General features: G+C 34.8%; 1 protein-coding gene across 1 annotated transcript in view; it reads left to right on the top strand.

Annotated features, from left to right (window-relative positions):
• The window catches only part of KLHL4 (kelch like family member 4), a 37,336-nt gene extending 34,138 nt beyond the window's left edge, over positions 1-3,198 (top strand). The window contains exons 9-11 of the mRNA XM_035541716.1: positions 1,567-1,779; positions 2,338-2,509; positions 3,139-3,198. Coding sequence (XP_035397609.1) covers positions 1,567-1,779; positions 2,338-2,509; positions 3,139-3,198 — 445 coding nt within the window. The remainder of the gene's footprint in view (positions 1-1,566; positions 1,780-2,337; positions 2,510-3,138) is intronic.
• Positions 3,199-23,603: the final 20,405 nt, after the last annotated feature.

The following is a 23,603-nucleotide window of genomic DNA, read 5'->3' as shown; positions in this document are numbered from 1 at the left end:
CCGATCCTGACTCTGTTCTCAATCAGCCTGATACATGCTGTCTCCATCCCGGCTTAAATCACGTCTGTTAGTCTAGTGATGTAATCTCTGGCATACCAGGGGAAGCCGAGATCAAATGTCCATCATTCAGCGCTATTGCTGTGGTCTGAGCAGAATGCTTCTCTTTTTCCTGTTCCCCTAAGTCACGCCATATTTTTTCTATTCAATCCCACCAGAAAAGACTTAGAATTTCAGTGGAGCAACATTTCTGACCAATAAATGGTCTACTGAAAGCATTAGTCAATAAAGGAATATTTGTTCATCTTCTCGGAGAATGGAAAAAGATTTTTTTTTAGATCTTTAGATGTTTCTGGGTACTTTAGGGAAAACAAAAAATCCCAACCAATCTGCTCATATAGTCAGTGATTTCCTCTCTCCGTGAAAGCTGTGTAAACAAGGAGACAGCATCTAAGGGCCTGATGATAAAAGAAAATAAATCAAGTTCTCAAGTTTTTTTTTTTTATGGGCCAAGCAACAAACTGTACAAGAGAACTCAAGTCTGTGTTCAATTCACAAATGTTAGAAGAGAGGGCTAAAAATTTTGTATTGCTGTAAAAGTCAAGATTTTTTCTTGCTGAAATTGTACATCAGAGCAATCTAAAATTTCTCCCAGTCACTGGAACAAGAGTCACACAACTCAAGCACAATTCAACTGATTGGCTTTGGGTGACATACTCTGGACAAGCTGAAGTATTCCCTAGATCTCTAATTAGTTGCACTAAGCAAACTCAATTTCATGGCATTAAGTAACAGCCAGGGTGTGAAAGCAACCTAAGCAATTGGCACACTCAATATCGAAACACATGTACTATTACATCCAGCATGTGTGCTATCACAGTCTAGAGACATCCAGCTAGTTTGAAATAAAAATAAATAAATAATTTTAAAAATTCAGACTTTGTAAAATTCTTTGACAAAAAGCCACAACCTGGTTCTTAATGGTGAATTTACACCATTTATTCTTACGTGTTGTCTCAACAACAGCTGGCTTGAATCTCGAGTTGTTTGCTAAGTGCCTTTATGCTAAACAGACAGGAGGACATATCTGTATGGTAAATTCTGTTTCACAGATTTTCTTAAATACAAGCACTGAAGAAAATATATTTGATGTATTTTTACATATGTTTTTGATATATATGAAATTACTGATTTTTTAATGTATTAATAGTAGAAGAAAATTGCTTAATGCGATACTGAGATATCAAATACTTTGTAACCTTATATTTCAAATATATGTAGCACCTTTCTATTAAATTCCATCTATAGCTTAACAGTTACATAAGTTGATATGATATGCCTTTTTTAATCTTCCAATGTGACTGCTTGAAACTATATTGCAAAATTAAGAAAATAATTTTTCATGCAGCATGCAAAACTCACTGTGCAAAGAAAGTTACTAGAGCATAGTGGTCGGAGAGCAAATAGTGGGCATCATGGGAATTTTAAAGTCATCTGAATGAAGCTTAAAAATGTAATTTTTATTAAAATGACCAAAATTTTTTATTTTCCCGTGGATAATTGTCCCAGACTATATGCTGTTGGTGGACGAGATGGGAGCTCCTGCTTAAAATCAATGGAATGTTTCGATCCGCACACGAACAAGTGGAGTTTATGTGCTTCAATGTCAAAGAGAAGAGGGGGTGTTGGTGTTGCAACATACAATGGCTTTTTATATGCTGTGGGAGGTCATGATGCGCCTGCTTCCAACCACTGTTCTCGACTTTCTGACTGTGTAGAAAGGTAAGCATTTGTATTCATTTATTTTACATTCCAGGAAGTATAAAATAATTTATTGTAGCAAGTGAAATCTCTTCAAAATTTGAGTGTTATGCTTGCAAAACATATTATGCTTTTAAGAATAATATTTTGAGCAGAAGAACTGATTTCCATTAACCACCAGATGCAAATTCCTCCTTGCTCTCCCTTCTATTTGAAAAAATCTTTACAGAGAAACTCAAAAAAATACACTGAAATTTGCTTCTTCAACTTTGCTGACTGAGCTGCTGCTGTGCTATCATTCCCTCAGGCTTCATTTATGTTCAAAACAGTGATTGTTTAATCTGATAGAAATGTAGTCTGTAACCATAAAGTGAAAATACGGGCACGTTTAGTGAGCTTGAAGATCCCTCTAGTGGCTAAATAAAATAGTTGATCAAGTTACTCATAATTCTCTACACTAGTTCGTAGTGTAGCTAAACAACAAAAGAGGAGGAAAGTATTTATCAGTTATATAAATCTGAAATATCATAATGCATTTCTACAATATATTTTTCTCATTTTTATCATAAAACATTCTAGGTATGACCCTAAAACAGATGCTTGGACAACAGTGGCCCCCTTGAGTGTGCCTCGGGATGCTGTTGGAATTTGTCCTCTGGGGGACAGATTATATGCTGTTGGGGGTTATGATGGCCACACATACCTGGATACTGTGGAGTCCTATGATGCTCAAAATAATGAGTGGACAGAGGTAATTAAAAATAGAAAGAACTCTATCTGAATAATGGACAAAGCAAAAATTATTATGTTGCAAAATTATTACTGGTTTTGTGAAAAATGGCATATATTAGGATGCAGTAACACTGTAGTTTGGCAGGTGTAACATACTGCTTGCCTCTCATGTTAAATAACTGTATAGAAGTTTTCAGATACAACAATGGAGGTAATAATGCATGGGTAAATAAACCAGGTTATACAAATCATTTTGTAACAGAGGCTGGAATTGGAATGCCTTTGTCAGCAATGCCCTCTACTGGACATACTTTCAAGTTTTCTTATTTATGACCATCACCATTGAGATAAGAGAAAACATTAAAACTGGCAAGATCCTATGAAGTCCATAGTTTAGGGTCAAAGGATATGAAAGTCTTCTACAACAGCTAAAAGAAACACCACCAGCCTATGCTCCAATAGCCCTCAGCAGCTGCAAAAAGTTTTTTTCCACAACCTCAAATTGTTTCCACAGTTCCAGTTAAATCTAATTTTCTAGCATTACATTAGCTTGAATAAAGAAATTGTTTTCCTTTTACTCTACAAGTAATTTCTTCTAGTCCTGCCTGTAATAGTCTACTCAAAATGTTTATTTTATTTTTTTTAAAGGAAGTTCCTGTCAATATTGGAAGGGCTGGAGCATGTGTTGTTGTTGTGAAGCTGCCCTGATGACTGCAATATTGTGAAACTAAACCCTGAGTGAAGTTTCATGAAGACTGAGTCAGGAAGAGAAGAAACATTTCCAGAAGGACTCTACACATCTTTGCAGCCCTCCGTTATAGAGAATATTTATCTTGGGGCCATTCTGCTATTAAAGTACAAAACCAGAGTCTTCCTGCATTGCAAAAATCAGAGAATTCTGCAAGTTAACTATTTTTTATGCCTAATACTTAAAAATTCAATAATATGTTTAAATGGTTGAGTTTTGTTACAAAAGTTTATCTGTTATTTATAAAATGCAGTAGTAAAGTGATATATGGATGTATAAGATTTCATAAAACTTTCTCTTTTATGTTAGCAGTAATGTTAATGTTTATAAAAAGAGCTTTTATATTTTAAGGAAATGAAAATGAATAAAAGAGAAACACCTTCAACAGAATTGCACAGAAGGAAATACTGGTCCATAAATATCATTGGCAACAGAATATTCTCTGCAGAAGAAACTTCACTTCTACATTCAGAAATTGGATTACTAAATTAACTTTGAAACAATTATATAATAAATCAAAGAGAAGCATAGAATTTGTTGGCTATTCAACTACTAATATGACAAAATATTCCCTTTTAGCAGATATTCAATTGAATTGTGCAAGTTAAGAATTAGTAGGCCTAAGGTATCTTTGTTTTCTTAAGCATGTGCCGACAGGAAGAACTCTCATCAAAACACAATGCTAATATAATTACAATCATTTTCACCGTGCATTCGTATGTGATATTTTAATTCCAATCACAGTATGTCAGCTTATTCATGGATTTGTCTTTGCCCACTAACCATCTGTTAGTATTATGTTAAACTAATTTGGCTATTCTTGGAATAATCACCATGCATTACATTTTTTTTTAAATCATATAATTACATTCCTTGAATATATCTTACAAAATAAAAATTTTATATCATATTGATATGACAATCTTTGACCTCAGCTGAAGATTAACAGCTTTCTATAATGTATAGTGGAAATATGGTAAGAAAAACATGTGCACTGTGTAACAGTATACACCATTAATATAAACATGTTTATGTTTAATCTGAAATTATGAAGGAATATTCCACATGCATGAGGTTTTCTTTTTATGTGCCAATTTTTAATGAAAGTCTTGATTTTTTTATTTTATTTTTTGGCTGTAATTTCATTTCTGGTCGTTTCAAAAGCTGAAAGTATATTTTAGAAAAGGAATGTATGTAACATTCTATGCTGTAAAGCACACTATTTGGACAGTATCTACTTTAGTGTCCATTATGTTGTCATTTTGTCAGTATTGGAAAATTCAGGACAGAAACGAAAATTCTCTGAAGATGCAGACTAAACTTCCTGAATATTTTTTTTTTTTCAGAATTCAGCAATATGGTGTTTTAAAAAATGTATAGTATTTATCCTACTGAACACTTCTAAAAAGGAAAACTCATATACATATTTATAAAAAGAAAAAACCTTTTTAACTTAAAAACAATTAGAATTATGTTTATATAAAGCATGCTACATCCAAATAAACGTAATTTTCTCTGCTAAGAAAATTTACACTATATTTTAACTACTTTGCTTTTTTCATTTTACATCTTCAAGAACACAAAACATAGAAGTCATCTTTTTCTAGACCAAAGGCAAAAAAGATTCTGTCTTAAGTCTCCTTACTACATCTGGTCCACAGAAACTACAATTTAAATCTTCTTAGATGGAAGGTAAGAGCTAGAAGTTACTTTTTTCTTTCTCTGAGTCAAAAATAGCTACCACCACGATTGGTAGCTTGTGCGTAGTTCATGACTTTTTTGAATTTGTAACTGATTCACATGGGGTGAGGTGCGTGGGGGATGGATAGACATGACATTATCAATCCCCTCCAAAAGCAACCCAAGGAGACAAACAGGTGGAAGACAAGCCCTAAAATAGCTAGTGGGTCACTAGTTGGAGAATTCACATCAGATGGGAAAGGGATTTTCATTTGCCAGCAAAATCACTACTCCAAAGGAAACACAAGTAGGCTGGCAGTGACTCTTTGTAGTGACACACTTACACAAGGCAGGTGGATATTACACATCACTGTTTCCAGTAACCAGTGTAACCTCATTTATTCTTGCCTTGTTTGGAAAGCACTGATAGTTTGTATTTTAGAATTTCAAAAATGAGCACAAATTATACAAAGCATGTGCAACTTATGTCGAAACATGTGCAATGGGCACATCAAAGTTGAGTACGTTAAACTAGCAATACAAATGGGTCTCTGTCATAAAGCCTTCACATGTAATTTGAAGTTTGGGGTAAAAGAAGACACAAAATATCAAGTAAGACAGAGCATGAATGAGTCCTCGGGTAATAGACTGGTTTATGAAATACCAATATATATCTAAAAACCTAATGAAGTCTATTGTAAGGAATGAAAATGAAGACCTGAGCATCAAAGAGGTCAGTATTGAAGAAAAGAAGCTGTGGGTGAGCATCTCAACACAAACTCATGGGGCCAACCTCTGAGAGTTGCATGGCTTGCCTGCAAATTTTATTAAAAGATGTATCAGTAAACAAGGTCTGAGACAGGCAGGAAAAAAACTAGGCATAAACATTCCCCTTAAACTAATCTTTAAATATACTACCATTTCCATAGTTTAATAATGTCTCAAAAAGAGTGTTAGAAGAAAATTACATTTTCTATAAATCTTTATTGTCTCTAGAGACATTGTCTGTATTTTAAAAATAGAATAGGTTTCTATATTAAAAAAAATAGAATAGAAAAAATGTAGCATTCATTTAGCTTGTAGCACACAGCTACATTTATCAGTTTGATAAATTCAATAGCTATTCCTACAATGAACCAGAATTACTGAAACAGTATGCTAATATTTGTAGGCATGTGACGTGATGAGATGATCTCAATAATTTTTTATTTTATTTTTTTTGAACATAGTCTAATCACTTCTATGACAAGGCTGTGGTAACTAGCATGCTTTGTAAATTTTAAATTTAAGACTATCTCGTTATAGAAACAACACAAAGACAAATACAGGTGAGGGGAAAGGGGGAAGCATGGGAAAGGTATGAAACAGAAAAGTCAGAGAGCAATTTGAATGTAACAACGTGATGAGCTTGGAGAAGAATAGAGTCAAAAAATATATTCAAAATATATAATTCTGCATCTCCCTCTCCTTGAATGAAAACTCGTTTCAAGCCTTGTCTGAAGAGAAGATACTGAGAAGCTTGTTGTGAAGGCACCGTGGAAAGCTGAAGGGATGAAGAATCTGTTTTTTTTTTTTTACACTGAGTACTTTTATGTGCACCTATACAACTGGGAATCATGTTGCACACAGGCCTGCAATCATGTTTGGAGCTGCTGATAGAAGAATTCAGTTCAACTTGTATAGAATAAGGGCAATATAACACACATCCTGAATTATTTTCAAAACAATTAATTTTAGTATTACATAATGACCTTAAAATCCTAAGTGGTAAATATAAAAAAATAAGTCAAAATAAAGTTTGAACAAATACTTGAATTCAAGCAATAAAATGGGACAAATTAATTTTCTAGAGAAAGTAGATCTTCAGTGTTTTTAGTACTAAAGTTTTAGTTATTTTCTTTCATAGTGTTTGTACAGCAGCGGAAAGTCATGTGAAAGGAAGCTAGCAGTTAGCAAGAGGAAATTGGAAACTTATCAGGAAGATGGAAGAAAAACAAACTGGAGAGAATTTGGAGACGTCTAGACATTATTAGGTGAGAGGGAACATTAGAGATACTCTGATGAGGTGTCATCCCTTCACAATTCCTCTGTTTCTCCAGCCATGAGTAGGTATAATAGTTATGTAGCATCTTTGCTTATTAGGCACCCTGACAGCTGCCAGCACAGCTGGCTTGCCAATAAGGCACGGAAAGGAGCCCTCCTCTCTAGCCTCAGAACTTGTTCAGCTCTGCGCCTTTTATCATGACTCTCACTGGTAGGATGATTATTTGTACCATTTCTGTTTTGCACCAATCATTGCTTGTTTGTTTTTTTAAAGCCCTGGCCCTTAAAACATATTTTTGCTACTTGGACCAGGTGATAACATCTACATGAACTGAAGCAGCAACATATTTTATATATTGCAATGTATGGGAAGCAGGAATGCTATTTACTATGTTAAATCAGTTCTGGGAAAGACCGAAGGTTCATTTTATCCACTATCATTCACTATCTCTATCAGCCAGTAGCAGATATTTAAGTAAAGAACCAGCTAGCGCATAAAAGTCTCCTCCTTGAAACAACTTCTCGGTTTATTACAGTCAGGCATATGGACACCTCCTTAATTACTAAACATCATCGTGCTTTACAGTTACTGATGAACCTACCTCCGTTAATTTACTGGAAATTTGCTCTCAATGAATTCTGCAGTGTAATTGTAGGCATTGTAAAGAAAGGTTTGTGCGTTTATTTCAAACCTGCTACTGAGAACGTTTTCCAAAATTCTGTTTACCTAAGAGAGTCTGTTCAATCTATCTTGGTTAGTTAATTAGTAACATTACTTTAGTAACACTGCTACTTCCAGTAATGTAACTGTATTACTGAAACATTCATCTTCATAATAAATCTATAGGGTAGGAAAGCAGTACTATACTACTTTGCACTGCTGTGCTATTTACAACTGGCACAGAAAAAAACAAACAAACAAAACAAAACAAAAAAATGATTTCCCTGATGACACATAGGAAAAAATAAATTAAAAGAAAAGATTTGGGCCCAGTTATTCCAACATCAATGTTAGCAGTCAGCTAGTCTGTTTTTCAGCCAGACAGTACCTTCACTAATCCAGCAAGATGCACAGAACTTTGAAGCTGACTTGAGCTACCTAGTCAACTACTCATGCTGCCATCTCCTTTTTTCTGCCTTCCTGTTTAAGAAACTTACAAATCCATCTTTTCTACTGTATGTGCTGAATTGGTTTAAGAGTGACAAAAAATCCTTTAACATGAAAGGAAACAATTGACTATGCATGCTTGGAAGGAGTGGGCAGGCTGATTTCCTCCCAGGGAATCAAGGGAGATGGCGAGGCTAACTCAACCTCTTTCTACATGCCTATTTGTGCACATGGCTATCACATGATGACTTTTTTCTTCCCAGCTGACCCTAGACTCATTCAGTGATGGGTGCAATTTAGGCAGCATTCCCTGACCCATTGGAGAGGCAGTCTCTCAAACCCATTAAAAATGGTCCAGGTTGGGCAAGTTCTACTGTTTAAACCAAGCTAAATCACTTTGCTCTGTGTGGGGTGGGAGGGGGGGCTGGGGTGGGGTGGGGTGGGGGGAGTTTGTGTTTGTGTGTGTGTATCAGTCGGATGGTGCCAGGCTGCAGAGCCTGGGGACTGCTGACAGAAATGCCGACAAGGGTTGGAGGCTACATACAGCCACCCTTTGAAGGACATGGCCGTAGCTGCTAAAGAACATGTACTCAAGCATGAATCCCAGTGTAAAATACTCACATTTTCTTCTCCATTAGATGTAGACATAAAAAAAAGAAACATACAGAAAAGTAAACAAACAAAAAAGCAACCTTGGCACCTAGATGGTGTAATAAATCAGAGTGCCTTTGAATTGTCAGATGAATGTTCTGTTACCAGGTTATTGCTTTATCTTCTGTTCCACAGATGAACCTAGCAATTTTCTGGGAGAAGGAGACTGTCCCTTTCTGTGAACAAATCTCACAACAGAAATTGAGAATTTTCCAGTAAATTACAACAACTGGTAAAAGTCACAACAATCAGCAGAACTCCATCTAACTTTAATGCAAGTCATCTCAAACTGAAAACTCCTCTGTTTCCCTTGCTTTGAGAATGAGCACATCCATCTGAACAATTATATGACTGGTATATATGTATATTATCAAAATAACACTGGAAAGGCCTTGGTCTCTAACCAACTTTTCTCTTCTCTTCTGGAAATATACCTTTCCTTTGAACTTCACAATTTCCTATGTATACTGTTTACAGTTAGTGTGTATTTGAAGCTGTCTGAGATTTTCATTTTGTTTTCTGTTTTTAGTCCTGGTTTTCTGTAACACTTATAAAACTGCACCCCTTTAGCCACATCATTTTCAACCTTTAAAGCATCATAAGCACCTCTATATTCTATTGCAAAACAGATTATTACAGAAATATTGCATTTTCCCTCTGATGTACTGCCAAATATATTGCCCAGAAAACATTTTGTGATGCTAAAAGCAACACAGAAGATATGAAGAAAAATATCATAGGCAAAAATAGAGGATCATTTTTCATTTCTTGCGTAAAATAGTCTCAGCTGATCAGTGCTACATGTCTTAGAATTGCAGTAACCAAAGATGGAATAGCCTACAACCAAAATGCATTGAAACTGTATCAGCGTTCCTGCAATCTGTGTAGTAACATGTGATTTCATCAACAAGGTCATATCCTATTTTCTTCATAGGATATTCTCGTTGCAGGTTTGAAATAGCCCCAACGTTGCTTGCCAGTGCTTTTTCCAGTCAGCGAAGGCTCGGCCCTGCCGCAGCGCGGCCCCCCGCAGCAGCCCGGGCCTTCCGCTTCCGCACGCCATCACAAGATGGCGCCATGCGATCGTTAGCGGGCTTCTCTCGCTGAGGGTTGTGACGCCGGCTGGCAGCAATAGTCACCATTCGCATTTAAATCAACTCTTCCCTATCTCACAATGTCAAGAGCCCACAACAGCTTTTAGTGAGACTGTTTGCCGTTTACACACTGTCACCAGGTGCACGCACGCACACGTGCTTCCGACCTCTTTAAGAACAATTCTGAAATCAAAGTTAAAAATTTACAGCAAAGCAGCTTTCATCAGCATTCCTGGCGCAGCAGTTGCCCTGTGCCTGTCCTCGGGTTCTGGCACACTCAGACAATTGCTGGGTTTTTGTTTATTTGTTCATTTGTTTCTCTTGTTGAGCAGAGATCATGAATGCCACATGTTCAGTCGCAAAGGCTCAACATGAAAAGCAAATGACGGATATGGACAGACTGACGAGGAGCCCCTTAGCCCACATCAGCTAATCAGTTAACCCACACTGCCTTCCCCTAACTAACCCCAGACATATTTAAGATGCCCTGAAATGTGCTATATACAGTTCTGCCTTTTCTAAAAGTGAGGTGTTTTCTAAACCAATACAAGTCCATGAATGTCAAGACCATAAATATAACTTACAAGTTATTGTTTTCTTCCCCTTTTCTACCTTTTCCCACATCTTAATATTTGGAGAATACAATGTGCTTTATGTAAAAAATAGGGATTTCACAGCAAATTAAATCCTAACACCTCTTTCTGGAGGGTATGATGCAGGGTATCCCAAACCTCTCCCTCCTTCGTAGCAGTGAGCAAGGAGTCTGCACCCAGATATTGGATGCAACTTTTCCAGGATTCCCCAATAGTCTTATCTTACCTCTCTTTAAGACCACCCAGCTGAAACTTGCTTTTATATTTCAAGTTACTTCTCACTGTCACCTAGAATTAATGTACATTTCGATTATATCACCCCTGGAATTCAGAAAGGTTCTGAATGTAAAACATTTCAAAAATATACAGCTTATGAATATATATTTTAGAAAAGAAATACCAGTTTAAAGTCAGCTTCATATGGTTGTACTCAAGATAGCTCTAAATACAGCAACATCGTTAAATGAGAAAAATATAATTGTTTATGATGGGGAACACTAAGTATAATACCACTCAAAAGCTTCCCTTTACACTGCCATTCTTAAATCAAAGGCATAACTATTCTTTACTGACTGACTTGTCCTGTCAACTCAAGATAATTTTGGGAATTTTGACTGTATTCTGTCTAGGAAAAACAAAACAAAACAAACACCTGTAAATATATAGATACTCTGTTGTGAACACCTGTATTATATGGCAAAGTTTGCTTTTTCCTTTTTAGTATTCCCACCCCACCTGAGGGTCTTGATTTCTGAGGATACAAGCAGTGAAAATGGAAGATCTAAAAATCCAAATGGATTCAATACCTCAGCTTCCCAAACTGCTCAACCTCCAACTCGTCGCTTATAAAAGACAGAGCCAATATTTATATACCACTGGTTACATTAACAGTCTGTCTTTCCTTCCCTCTCTTCAACAGCCAGGACCCTTTCAATTTCTTCCAAAATTTGGAAGCATTATTTCCCTAGAGAACAGCTAGGCTATTCTACCCATTATCTGCTCTTCTATTCTCACCAACTCAGTACATACAAATATCCTGCCTTCAAATTCCCTAAACCTCTACACATAAATTGCCTGGCTTTCTTACCTTTGAATTTCCTTCCAAAGATTTAGCTCAGTAGTTATGTGACAGTACTTAGATGTAAAAATGCGCAAGATAAAATACCAGTTGTCAATAAAGCAGTCCAAGTAGAAACAGTTTAAATTTTAGGCTCTCAAATGTAAGTTCATCTTTTGTAAAGTAAAGATAAAATCAGCACTTTTAGATGAAAAAAGCCTATGTGTACAGCTACCGAACAACTGATGATAATTGAAAAAACACTTTCTGTCCAAGAAATTTCTGATAAGAATTGATTATCAAAGACCTCATTAGTTTCTTTCACTGTATACAGTTTGTATTGAACAATAGTAAATAAAAAGTCTTGTGATGATTGTGTCTTTACAACTTCAAGTATTACACTGATACTTGGGAAAACGTGCTTGTCAGATTCACAGTTGGGAAAAACAGTTTCCCATATAAAGAAAAAATCATTTTAATCACACTTGGTAATCAGATTCTTTTGTGAAAAAGGGCCTGCAGCTGGTAGATGGAATCAAACACACTTTAAAAATAAAGAAAAATCACTGTGGCATGTTTTTCCCAAGCAACATTGTACACACTTCATTAACAAAATTCTATAAAAATTAGGAGATTGAAGAGAACAGGTCAGGCGCCAAAACAGACACTGAAGAATAAAACAAAAAGGAAACTCAAGGGAATACATTAGAAGAACTGAGGAACCTGTCAAACTTCATTTCATCTTTTAAAAACAATAAAATATAGTATAAATTCTAATTTGATGATTTACTACACTGAAATAAAAGGACCATGAAGCAAAGCAAAGCAATGAAGAGTATTCAAAAGTATTAATTACAGACATTTTTCCTGCTTTCTTCCTGCCAACTAAGTAAGACCAGAAAGCAATCTGGTATTTGGAACTTGTTTCCCTCTATATTTAGTATCCAGGAGATAAAAATTGTGTGTGTATTTCAATTACTTGGCATGCAGAGATAGCAAAGAAATTAAAATTCATAGCTATTAAATACTAAGAGATTTTTATTTCATTTAGCAACAGAGGATTTAAGGGCCTTAACTGATACTCAGTTAAAAAAAAAAAACACAAAAAACAACTCAACAAACCCCCTAGAGAGATAGACTTCTCTTTACTTTTAGGCATCAGACTCATCCTCTGTGAATCTTGCTTTACATATACTTTGTCTGCTAGCTGCCTTGTATTTGTTGTGTTTTGTTCAGAGTCAAACCATTTTTTTCTTCACTAGGTTGTCATCATAAAGTACTTATAATTCTCTCAGGACTGTCAAGTTTGTTCAGCCCTCTAGCAGCAGATATAATGCAAGTTTCATTGCGTATGTTGGCATCTTGTCATAAACGTACTGTAGCTGGAGATGAAAGTAAACTTTTGCTATGGTTATTTCAGGAATATTGTTTGGAAACTGATTGAATAATTGCCACCATCTTGAAAGGTTTATAGACCCATAATTTATTTGTATACATTATTTATTTATTTTTAAATCTTCCCAAGGAAACAACCTTGAAATGTCTTTTTATACTTTGAACACTTACTTTTCCTTATAGTAACTACTAAGGCAACCCACTACTGGTAGGGCAACCTCCTGCTGAGGCAAACCCCTGGAAGATACGTTAAAGATAAAAAGTTAACCAGGAATCAAATTATTGTCTCTCTGTTACTAAATTTGCTAGCAGAGTTGCTCATTATTTAGATACACAAGATGCCCCGAAAGTCTCGACACAAATTCTCATTTGAAGACAGTTGTGGGGGTATAAACACAGAATTCTGTAGTGCTGTGATAGCTATTAATTGATAATTATAAATAAAAAGCTGTTGATTTGAGCATGCAACGAAGTCCTTGTTTTTCAACGCTATAGTTACAGGCTTCCAAAGTAAACAGTTGAGTAAATCAGAACCCAAATAAGATTCTGCATTCAGAATCTTTCTCTATTACTTCCCGGGTGCACATTTGGGAGATGCATCAGCTACATCAAACACTGTACTTGATCACAGTGAATGAGCAATAGCACAATGTGATACGTGTTAATACCTCCAGAAGTATAAAAAGAAATGTCTTAAAAGCACTTTTGTACACCACAGAAGTTGCTAGAATCAGGATTTAAGTAGTCATTGCGAGTATCTAAGAACTATTTACAAATAAAAATATACTTTCTTTGCAGTATATTAAAGTAGTTCATCTTTTCCACTACTAAAAGTTTGTTTGAATTTCTATTATAAACTGATTAAGGTAATATAAACTCAAGCCACATAGTTCATGAAGAAAAATCTGAACTATATACATCATGCTGTGCCTTACCATTGTTGTAAAGATATGTTATTTTCTAAGTTTCATGACTTATGGAAAGTATAGATATACTTCATAAATCAACTGCTTCATTTTAAAATAAAGTACCTGGCAGATGTGTATTCTAATATGGTAAGGTGATTTTTTTCCTTCAGCCTACTGCCAGTCCCATCACTAGACATTGCAGAAGTAAAATAAGGGATTTATTTAATTTTATTTCTCAGTTATTTATAATCTATTACACTAAAAAAATAAACTTTTTATCATTATGATTGGAATGGATTACAGACAAAAACTCTGCTCCCGTAGGTACAGAGCATAGATACATGGCTTATGTTTCTACACCACTTTGTAGGTGTTAATTATAACCAGTATTAAAATGTGCCATCTTTACTTTGTGAAAAGGTTGTATATCTTTTTCTCTATAAATTAGCTGATAAGATATGAGAGGGTTGTTTGGAATCTGTGATTGTGAACCCAGGTCATGACTACTGAGGCCTTGTGTTGTTACTGATGCCTTGTGTTGTTACTGAGGCCTTGTGTTTGGGTGGTGCAGGCTTATTCTTTAGCCTAGGAGCTGTAATTTCTGTGTATTATAGAATACTATTTTCTGTAATTTGTATATTTTTGAAACTGTATATTTTCATTACACTGTAAATATGTAAAATTAGTATGTTAATGAAGTTTCACATTTACTTTGGAAAGTTAACTTAAGACAGTAGTTTCATATTCAAGCTTTTAAACCATTAACTGAACCAAGCAGAGCTCAGCCATTGTGGAATTTTCTAACTGAACTGAAACCAAATACAAAATACGCTAAAGAACAACAACTTTCTTTAAAGTAGTCACGTACTAAGAACAAGTGCATGCAGTTTGGGTATGGTGTCATTTATGAGAGTCTGCCTCATGGAAAATTGAGCATGTGTTAACACAATGATCTCCTCTGTCCTTAGCCAGACTTTCCTCCCGAACATGATAAACTATATCAACAAACCACTCTTCCAATACCAGTGTTGAAAGACCTGCTATTTTTATTAGAGCCCCTACCAATAATGATGTCTATGTAAAATGAGGCTTAATGAAAGAAAAAGGGAGGAACCAATGAAGCAAAATTAATGAACTGAAGCAAATGGACTCAAGGTGATAAATTACCTGTGTAAAGCGTACATACATAACTGTACTTATTTCTTGTAGCCACATAAATGTCAGTGACTACCTGGCACATTTTACACTTTATCATTAATTTTACATTTTCAGCATTTCTTTTTGAGAATTTCCTCCCTGTCCATTGAATTTTAAACACTCTTGAGCTAAACATATAACATAGTTTTTATATGGACATGGAAGAGATATAAATGTTTTAGAATCTTAACAAAAGCGTAAGTAGACGTTGTAGTTCAATTTCCTGATTTTTTTAAAATTAGTGTATTTGTTTTCTGATATTTTCTTTGATTTCAGGAAGTTCTGTCCTGCAGTTTTCATAGGAAGTAAGCAAACAGAACTAGAGGTTAAAGGAAGTATATTGCTTTTCACAATCAGTCACCAGCATTTTTACCAATATTGAGAGCCAAAACCAGAGAAACAGTGGGGAATGTAAAACTTGTTTAGAAAAAAAAAAAAAAAAAAGGCTTTCAGGTTTTCAACTCATAGTAATGTAATTTATAATTTATGGTGAAGAGCTCCTGAGTTACCATTCCACTTCTGAGATCAAGATATGCATAGGAAGAGAAAGGATTCGAGTACTACAGTATGTGCCCCTTATCAAAAACATACTGCTATATTGCTATGCAGTTTCACTTCTTTAATTTTCCAGCATGATGGATCTCCAAACCTTCATTTGGCTGTAAGCACATAAATTAAGATTAGAGGCATCTGAAATAGCGACTGACAAAAGAACAGAAAAGTTCTCACTGTGTAGAACAAAGATCAGACAAGAACAAGCAAGCAAAGAAATTATTTGAGAAGGATCAACGAACACAAATGTATGACATGCCCTTTGACTTCTAATCTTTAATAAACCAATACCAGAATAATCAGTCATTCAGGCTGAGATGATGAACTCTATGACTCAAACTATCCAATAAAAGCAAGAAAACACCCAATATATGCTGTAACCCTTGTGAATGAATGACCATGTTGGGATGTGCTTGCACATCAGTCTCAGGAAAACTTTGTATTGCATTAAACATATATCCTTAAAACTCCCTACAATTAGACACTCCTGGCATTCTATCTTTGTCTAGTGGCATGCAGAATATTCTTGCAATTCAGTGCAGACAAATTTTATTTTTAGTCTCCCACAGGTGATATCTCAGAAAGTCACACAGTCTAGCCAGTATATCTGTAATGGCACTGCAAGTTATTTTTACAAAGCAAATCAATTTTTAAGTATGGAATTAAATTACAATCCGAATAATTTAATTTCAACTTGAAAAAAAAAAAACACAAAAAAAGAAGCAGACTGTTTGGCTGATAGCATAAGAGAAGAGAGAGGGAAAAAAATGCATTTGAACAAAAGAGAAACTGAGGTTTGGATTATACAGAAAACTGACCTCTTCAAAATAAATCTGAAGCTAAATTTTAAATGAAGGAAACAAAGATACACCATATTGCTGACTGCATATCCATTACTTTTATGTTTTTTAATAGTTTAAAAGCATATTATGTGGCTCAGCAGTAACATTTAACAGCAGGAAATGGCATTACTGAAAAAGCAGATGCATATGGCTCTTACAAAAGGGAATTACTGTCTATGTATGTATGTATGTATTTTACAGTGGACTTCTATTTCTTTAGAGGAGGTAAAGGGTGACCATTTACTTAAAATACTAATGGGGAAAGGGATTTAGTTGGAAAGACAACACATTAAAACCTTGTTATGCTAATCAAGATACTGAAATGTCTAACAGTTTTGATTGTTTCTACTGCATATTTATTTATTGGGACTGACTGACAGTAACTGGAAAATATGTAATTGGCCTAAATTCTTAATATCTTGAAATCTTCATTCCCTTTTCTAAACAAAATTACTTTTCAGTTACCTGTTAATAGGAGAGTATTGCTATAACACTGGACTATGATTCTAACCACTCTCACTTTTCACATATATATATATATATTTATTTTTATACCTGTTAAGAGTTAGAATTGGCCATTGGACTTCAGTAGCCTTTCATTTCAAAAAGAGAATATAATAAAGGCTAGTGTCACAAGGCAGTAGGATCTTCAGGATTTTGCAACCAACTCCAGTCCTTCTATGGAAATTCTTTAATTGCCTTCATCACTGCTGTGCTCTTACATTATGCAGTACAAACAGAGCCTTCACAGTCTTAAACGGAGGGAAGGGATAAAAAGATATTTTCATGACTGCTAAATAAGGAAAAAAAAAAAAACAACACAATGAATCAAATGGGAAATGAGTCATAGTGGTGTTCTGCACTATTTACTAACAATTGAGGTGAAGGTTCTTCACCATTCATCTTCAGCATTCAGACTGCATTATAAGACGACAGAAAGCTGCTAAGGAAAGCTAAAACCTCTATTATAAGATGGCTACCAGCTTTAACCAGCTCACCATAGATTCAACTTTGAGTACCAAACAATAAATTGATTTTAGCACAACCCTGTGTTTTAGACATTCTTAGAAAAAAATATTCAAATGACTTTATAAATCAACATTCCAGTTGTCTGAAAAAAGCAAAGGAATCAATTGTCTCATTCTAAAACATATTTGCAAGATAAAAAAATAGAAAAGGTCAGATACTGCTAAAGATTATTTTTATAACAACAATTAGGGAGCTTCACAATCTTGTTGGTTATTCAGGCCTAGTGTAGCTATATCTGCTCAAAAAAGCTAAAAACTTGGTGCAACGAGCCTCTTTGTAGAGCACGTACTACATACCATGTGTGAGACTGGCAAATCACCGCCCTAAAAGATTTAAGTGTGCTTCAATATACTGACATAAGCAGTACTTAAAAATTGCTTGTCTTAAATTCTGTGAATAACTGTGGGGGTCTACAATCCATAGCCTTTAACTACTGATAGCATACATCAGGGTGGAGAGCTAGATGTGGATGATCAGTCCGTTGATGGTCTTGGGAAAAATAGGGAAAGTTCAAGAAAGGCCACATCGGTCTTTATATTTGTTTTACTATGTCTGCAGAGCCAACAGGCCCATAATGAACGTGTTTGGGGATTACATTTAGATCCACTGCAGTCTAATGATACCAGTGAGATGATATCTGAGAACGAGAGACAAAGAAATGCAAGAGAACAGGAGCCAAACCTGTTCTCTCTATGAAAGACACCAGGACACATGGCAGACAAATCTGGCCTCAGCTGGCGTAGTGAAACCTTAACTTGTTAGCTGGAATCAATTAGAGACAGATACGGGTTTGTATAAGCAATGACACATGTTAAGAATGCATCTCATGCAGCCTGTCCAGGAACACAGACATAGGGGGCTGTCACAGAACCCTGAGACTGGAAAAGACCTCAGGAGGCTGTCGTGATGCTCAAAGCAAGGTCTATTTGAGTAGGTTGCAGTGCCCAGCCAGGTTCTGGATATTTGCCAGGGTGCAAACTACAGGGTCTCTCTGGGCAACTCACTTCAGTGCTTGACCACCTTCACTGAATACATACAAAAAAACTTGTGTTGTACACACACATCGCTGAGCATTCTGATCTAATTTCAAAGTTAGGTCTACTTTGAGAGGCTATGACTTGTAGTTTTCCGTTGCTGTTTTTTCAGAACAATTCTTGCATTGGACATACATATATATATATATACACGTATATATATATATATACACACACATATATATATATATAGGTATCTTTCATGTTGGTACAACACTTACAGTCTCTGTGTGTACCTGGAAAGCGCAGCAGACACGAAGGCTCATAGAAGCTCTGTCTGTAAAGACTAACATATCTGGAAGCTTCACAGGGCTGGCAAGGAGCTATGGCTCCTAGCTCAGAGGTAAAAACAAAGGGCTCTCAGAGCCTTTGCCTCAGTAAAGATATGGAACTACATCAAGACAGAAAATAAAAAAATAATAATCCTATTTTAAAGAATTTTCACAGTCCACTGGGTATGCCTTTGGTCTTGATCAACATTAAACAAGTTACAGCTTACAAGGGAAAGTAACTCTTACTGATCAGTGATGTCATATCATGATTTTATGTTATGATGCTACAGGTTTGAATACAAGCTCTGGAAAGTACCCATGAGATGTAACATTAGTTTTAGTAAAATCAGTAGGATCTGACACCTGATGCATTAACCTCATGAGAGGGCTTGCATAACTGGACAGAAAACAAGTTTAGCAGATAACTCTTAATTAGCCTCCCCACCTTTCTGTTTTTGGATTTCTTACTTTTCACACAACAACAAAATCACAACAGCTTTTAAATAAACCTATCAATTATTCCTCCGTACATGAAATTCTGGTAGTTTTTCAAGTTTCTCTTTACAAGGAAGAGCAAAACATTTCTCTGAAATCCCATGAAACAGATAAAGTAGTAGTACATAGCCTTAAAGGGTGTACTGCTTCTCTTACTGAAGCAGTAAGAAATGCGTTACTCATATCCGTTCTTTTTCTTACTTTGTGCCTGTTAAATAGAAATATAATTGCAGCTTAATAGACTTTTTAGGAATAGTACAATTTGTGCAATGTATAATTTTAATGTAGACTGATGTTACTTTTTAAAAAATGTAAATCAAACATTTTAAAGAGTAAAGATTGTAAGCAAATGGAAACCTAATTTGAAGCTAGAGAAGAGCTGCACTGCTCAGTGGAAACTGAAAAGTACTAATTTGCATTTCTGTAATCATTAATAGGGGTTATGAGGTGTCAATTATGTTCCACGTGTGACCTTTTTAGTTTCTAGGTAATGTACCTCAATTAATTGTCTGTGGCATCATAAAGCACCTTTTTCGCTGCACCATGACTATGAAAAGCAATAAAATTCTTCCTCTGCAGCTGAAGTATGAAATGTGCAACTGACCTTAGCACTTAGCAGTGGCTCACTGATGCTAATGCAGACCTTCTATTGGCATAAATTACAATGCAGTCAAAATCTGAGTGCTTGGTTAATGCTCTCCTAGTTCACGGTAGATTTTTGTGAAGTCACAGAAATGACCATGCTTTGAAATTTCTGTTTCACTCCATCAGTTGAATTGCACATTGAGAATTCTGCTTTAATAAAACCGAATAAGCTGCTTTAAATTCCAGTGCAGAAACTAGTATGAAAGAGAAAACTGTAATTCAGTTATACTGTTCCTTTCTTAGGATTATGAATCAGGTAAAAAATCTTGATGCTGACAGGCATTACAAACACAGATTGATGAATAAAATTAGATAGGCGTCATAGAGTGTTTTTTTCCCCAAGAGCACTATGCTGTAAATATGATGTGTAAATGCAATCTGTGAATTAAAGTCTATCCACAGTATATTAATTCAGTAGTCTGCAAACATTTGTATGAAAAAAAAATATGCAATTACCCTTCCCCCTTTTCTTTTTATTAACAAAACAGTACCAACAACCCTAAATTAAACTTATTAAAAACGAAGAGCAAGATTTTCAGCTTTCAAAGTTATTAATTTGTAAAATCATATGGAAGGAAGAAAGAAGAGGAAAAACAAAGGAGAGGGAAAATTAAGAAAATGCTGAAAGATGAAATAACTGAACATTATAGCTGATAAAATGCAAAAAACCTCCACAGTAGGTCTGTGTCAATAAGTGTGTTGGCTACTAGAGGGATGATTTTCACAGAGAGAGGATCTAAATTCAGTTCTGCTCTCAAAATGTTCAAAGTGTTTTGAAGTGATTTAAAACATGATATGTTATCATTCGGTGGTCATTAAATTGTAGAGTAATTCAGCAATCAATTTTTTTTTTAATTATTTCTTGGGAACTTCTGAATTGTAGTTGCATTATCATTTTAAAAAGGGCAACAGTGAAAATTGAGTAACTGTCCAAAAAAAACTTGCTTTCCTCCCCGTTCCCCAAGCATATACTACGTAAGTGAAAATTTAATCACAAATAGAAAGTAAACTAGATCTAACAGAATGTATTATCTTTCTCAGCTTTCTAAAGCTTCAAGTAAATGTTATATGTAAAATTATTTTTCAGCCTGACAAACCCAAGGTCTAAGAAATTCTCCAAGGCTTCAAGCAAATATCTTCTGACACTAACAAAGACTCTATGAATCAGTGGTGAGATATTTACTGAAGTTTCTATTTTATCTCAAAGATTGTTTTTCAAAGCCCACCTGTCAGTAGTAGTTTTATTTTGTTTTCACTAATTATTGCCCCACGTCTTTATGCAAAGACAAACATGGCAAAGGATTTATCTCAAATTCAGTCAGAAGACTGTTCAACAATTTCATAAAGTATGAACTGACATACAAATAAAGTTGGCATTGCTGGCTCGTTTGAAAAGATAAAATTATGTTAAGTGAGTTGAAGTACAAACATCAACATGTTATAAAAGCTTCAAGAAGTTTTACAAGAACTAACACATTCAAACACAAAATCAATGCAACCAGTATCCAGAGTCAGAGTCAGAGACAGAGTCAGAGTCCCCCAAAATGCTTTCATTTTTTTCTGATATTTTGATACTTTGAAATAAATGCTACTGATTAAAAAACAAACAAAAAACAAAACAAAACAACAAAACAAACAAAAAACCTCAAAAACTCACAGTTAAAAATGGGGATGATTCCAGTGTTAAAATTATAAAAGTGTCTCTTTAAAGTAATGAAATCTATTTTGCTGCTTCGGAAAATTTTGTCTTTGAGTCCCTAGCCTACCCCATCTGTGAGAAAAATAGAATATCCCCATTTCATGTACAATTTTATGGCTAAGAAAAAAATGCAGACACATAAAAGTCAGAGTTTTGTCTTTCTATCCTACAGAATAGTATTAATAGATCATTATATATACTAGACTATTAATAGAGAATTATATTTAGGAATGTGCCTTAAGCACTTTCAGAACTACTTGCTTGGTACCAGAGTTATATTGGTATAAGTAACAGAGAAAGAGGGTTTTAAGATTTTGCCTATTAAAGCAAAATTTAACAGACACATGAAATATACCTCATGCAATCAAAAACTATCTGACGTTTCAGCACAGCATACTTATTTTGCCTTCCTAGTTCACTACCATAGCACAACATAAGACGTGCTGGGCACAAACATTCTCTTAATGTTAAGTAAATATTTCTCTATTTAACAGAAATAAAATTAGTTTTTTTTATTGAGTTACTTTATGAAACAAAAAGTTTCCATATATGTGTCCTGCGATAAATAGTTTGGGGAAAACTAAATAATATGAAATCCCATGGGAATATATATATATACACACATATACATATACATATACATATATATATATATATATATATAAAACCATATTGAAGAAAATATCCTGTTGATTCAGTGGGCCTAGCATTGACCAAGCTGCTCACTTTGAACAGCTCCAGCAACTTTCAGAGCAACTTTTTCTCCATAATACTGCATGTGACATTGGAAAACGTCCATTTTAAGATGAAATCAGTACAGGTACAGTAAATGATGTGTAAAATTGAGTAGAAAGATCTTCATTTTTTCTCCATATTTATTGTTGCCAACTATGCTAAGAATGGCAAGGGACTGACAGAGCATTCAGTAGGAATTTCCATCCATCTGTAGCTTGTTTTCATTAAAAAGTATAATTTTATGTCAAGGGAATTTATGTTCTGTTCTGACACGCATTGTACTATACGTCTTCAATATAATAAAATGGTATCTGATCACCGAAGTTTGAGAGAGATTCATTCATTCTGCTTACCTTATTCAGAATATGCCCTTCATATCCTTCATAATAATTCTTGAAGCTTTTCTTTTGGGGAACAGTGGTTCTGCTGGTAGGACAACCATGAATCTTGAACTCCTGGTGATTAAATAGTAAAGTTTACATTAATATTGAAAATCAAATATTTCATTACTTCTAAATACAACAGTCCTGAATGTTTTATTAGAATATGACATCTAAAGTGAAAATACATACAAATAAATCATGTTTTTACTGCATTGTGACTTCATAGTCACATACAAAGATACATGTATGTAAATGTATTAGAGGATAGCTGTAAGAAAAAAAAATGTACCATGAAACAATTTGCCGTATTAATTTTTCAGGAGTCTCTCTAAACACATAAAAGCTTTTAATTTCTAGTAAAAGTGCACCTGAAGATGTAATAATTCAGGATATCCATTCTTTTCACAATTTGGTAAGGAAAAACACGTTAGTTCCAGAGAAAAGACATCCACTATGGACAAAACCACCAACCAGCCTCAGAAATCAAGATGAGCTGACAGACAATTGTCAGTCATAAGAAATGAGGATATTGAGTCACAGGAAACATAAAAGGTAGACCATAGTTGCATAATAATTATTACCTTTGAAAGGAAGCACTTAAAAATGTTTAGCTAAATAATTTTGGTGGAACAACAGCGCTAAATTTTGACCTGTGCCACAATATTGCTCATGCCAAATATGAAATCAATGAAAAAATGTTTGATGACCTAGAGAGGTTATCTAATTACTTCATTTCCCTAAAGCGTGTTACCTGGGCTCACTATTAATATATTTTTAGAAGTGTCCAACACTGAAGACAATCTCCCAAGGAAAACCTATTCCCAGAGTTATACTTCTTCTCTCATGTTTGCATGTTTAGCGTTAAAATTCAAGGTAAAATCTAGTTTATCGGGACATAGTTTAAAATGTAGTTTATTGGGATCAACTCTTTAAAAAAAAATCAGCTATCTTGG

This window comes from Cygnus atratus, chromosome 13 (genome assembly GCF_013377495.2).
Source record: "Cygnus atratus isolate AKBS03 ecotype Queensland, Australia chromosome 13, CAtr_DNAZoo_HiC_assembly, whole genome shotgun sequence".
NCBI lineage: Eukaryota > Metazoa > Chordata > Aves > Anseriformes > Anatidae > Cygnus > Cygnus atratus.
Note: the sequence above shows the minus strand (reverse complement) of the source record. Positions and strands in the feature narration are given on the sequence as shown.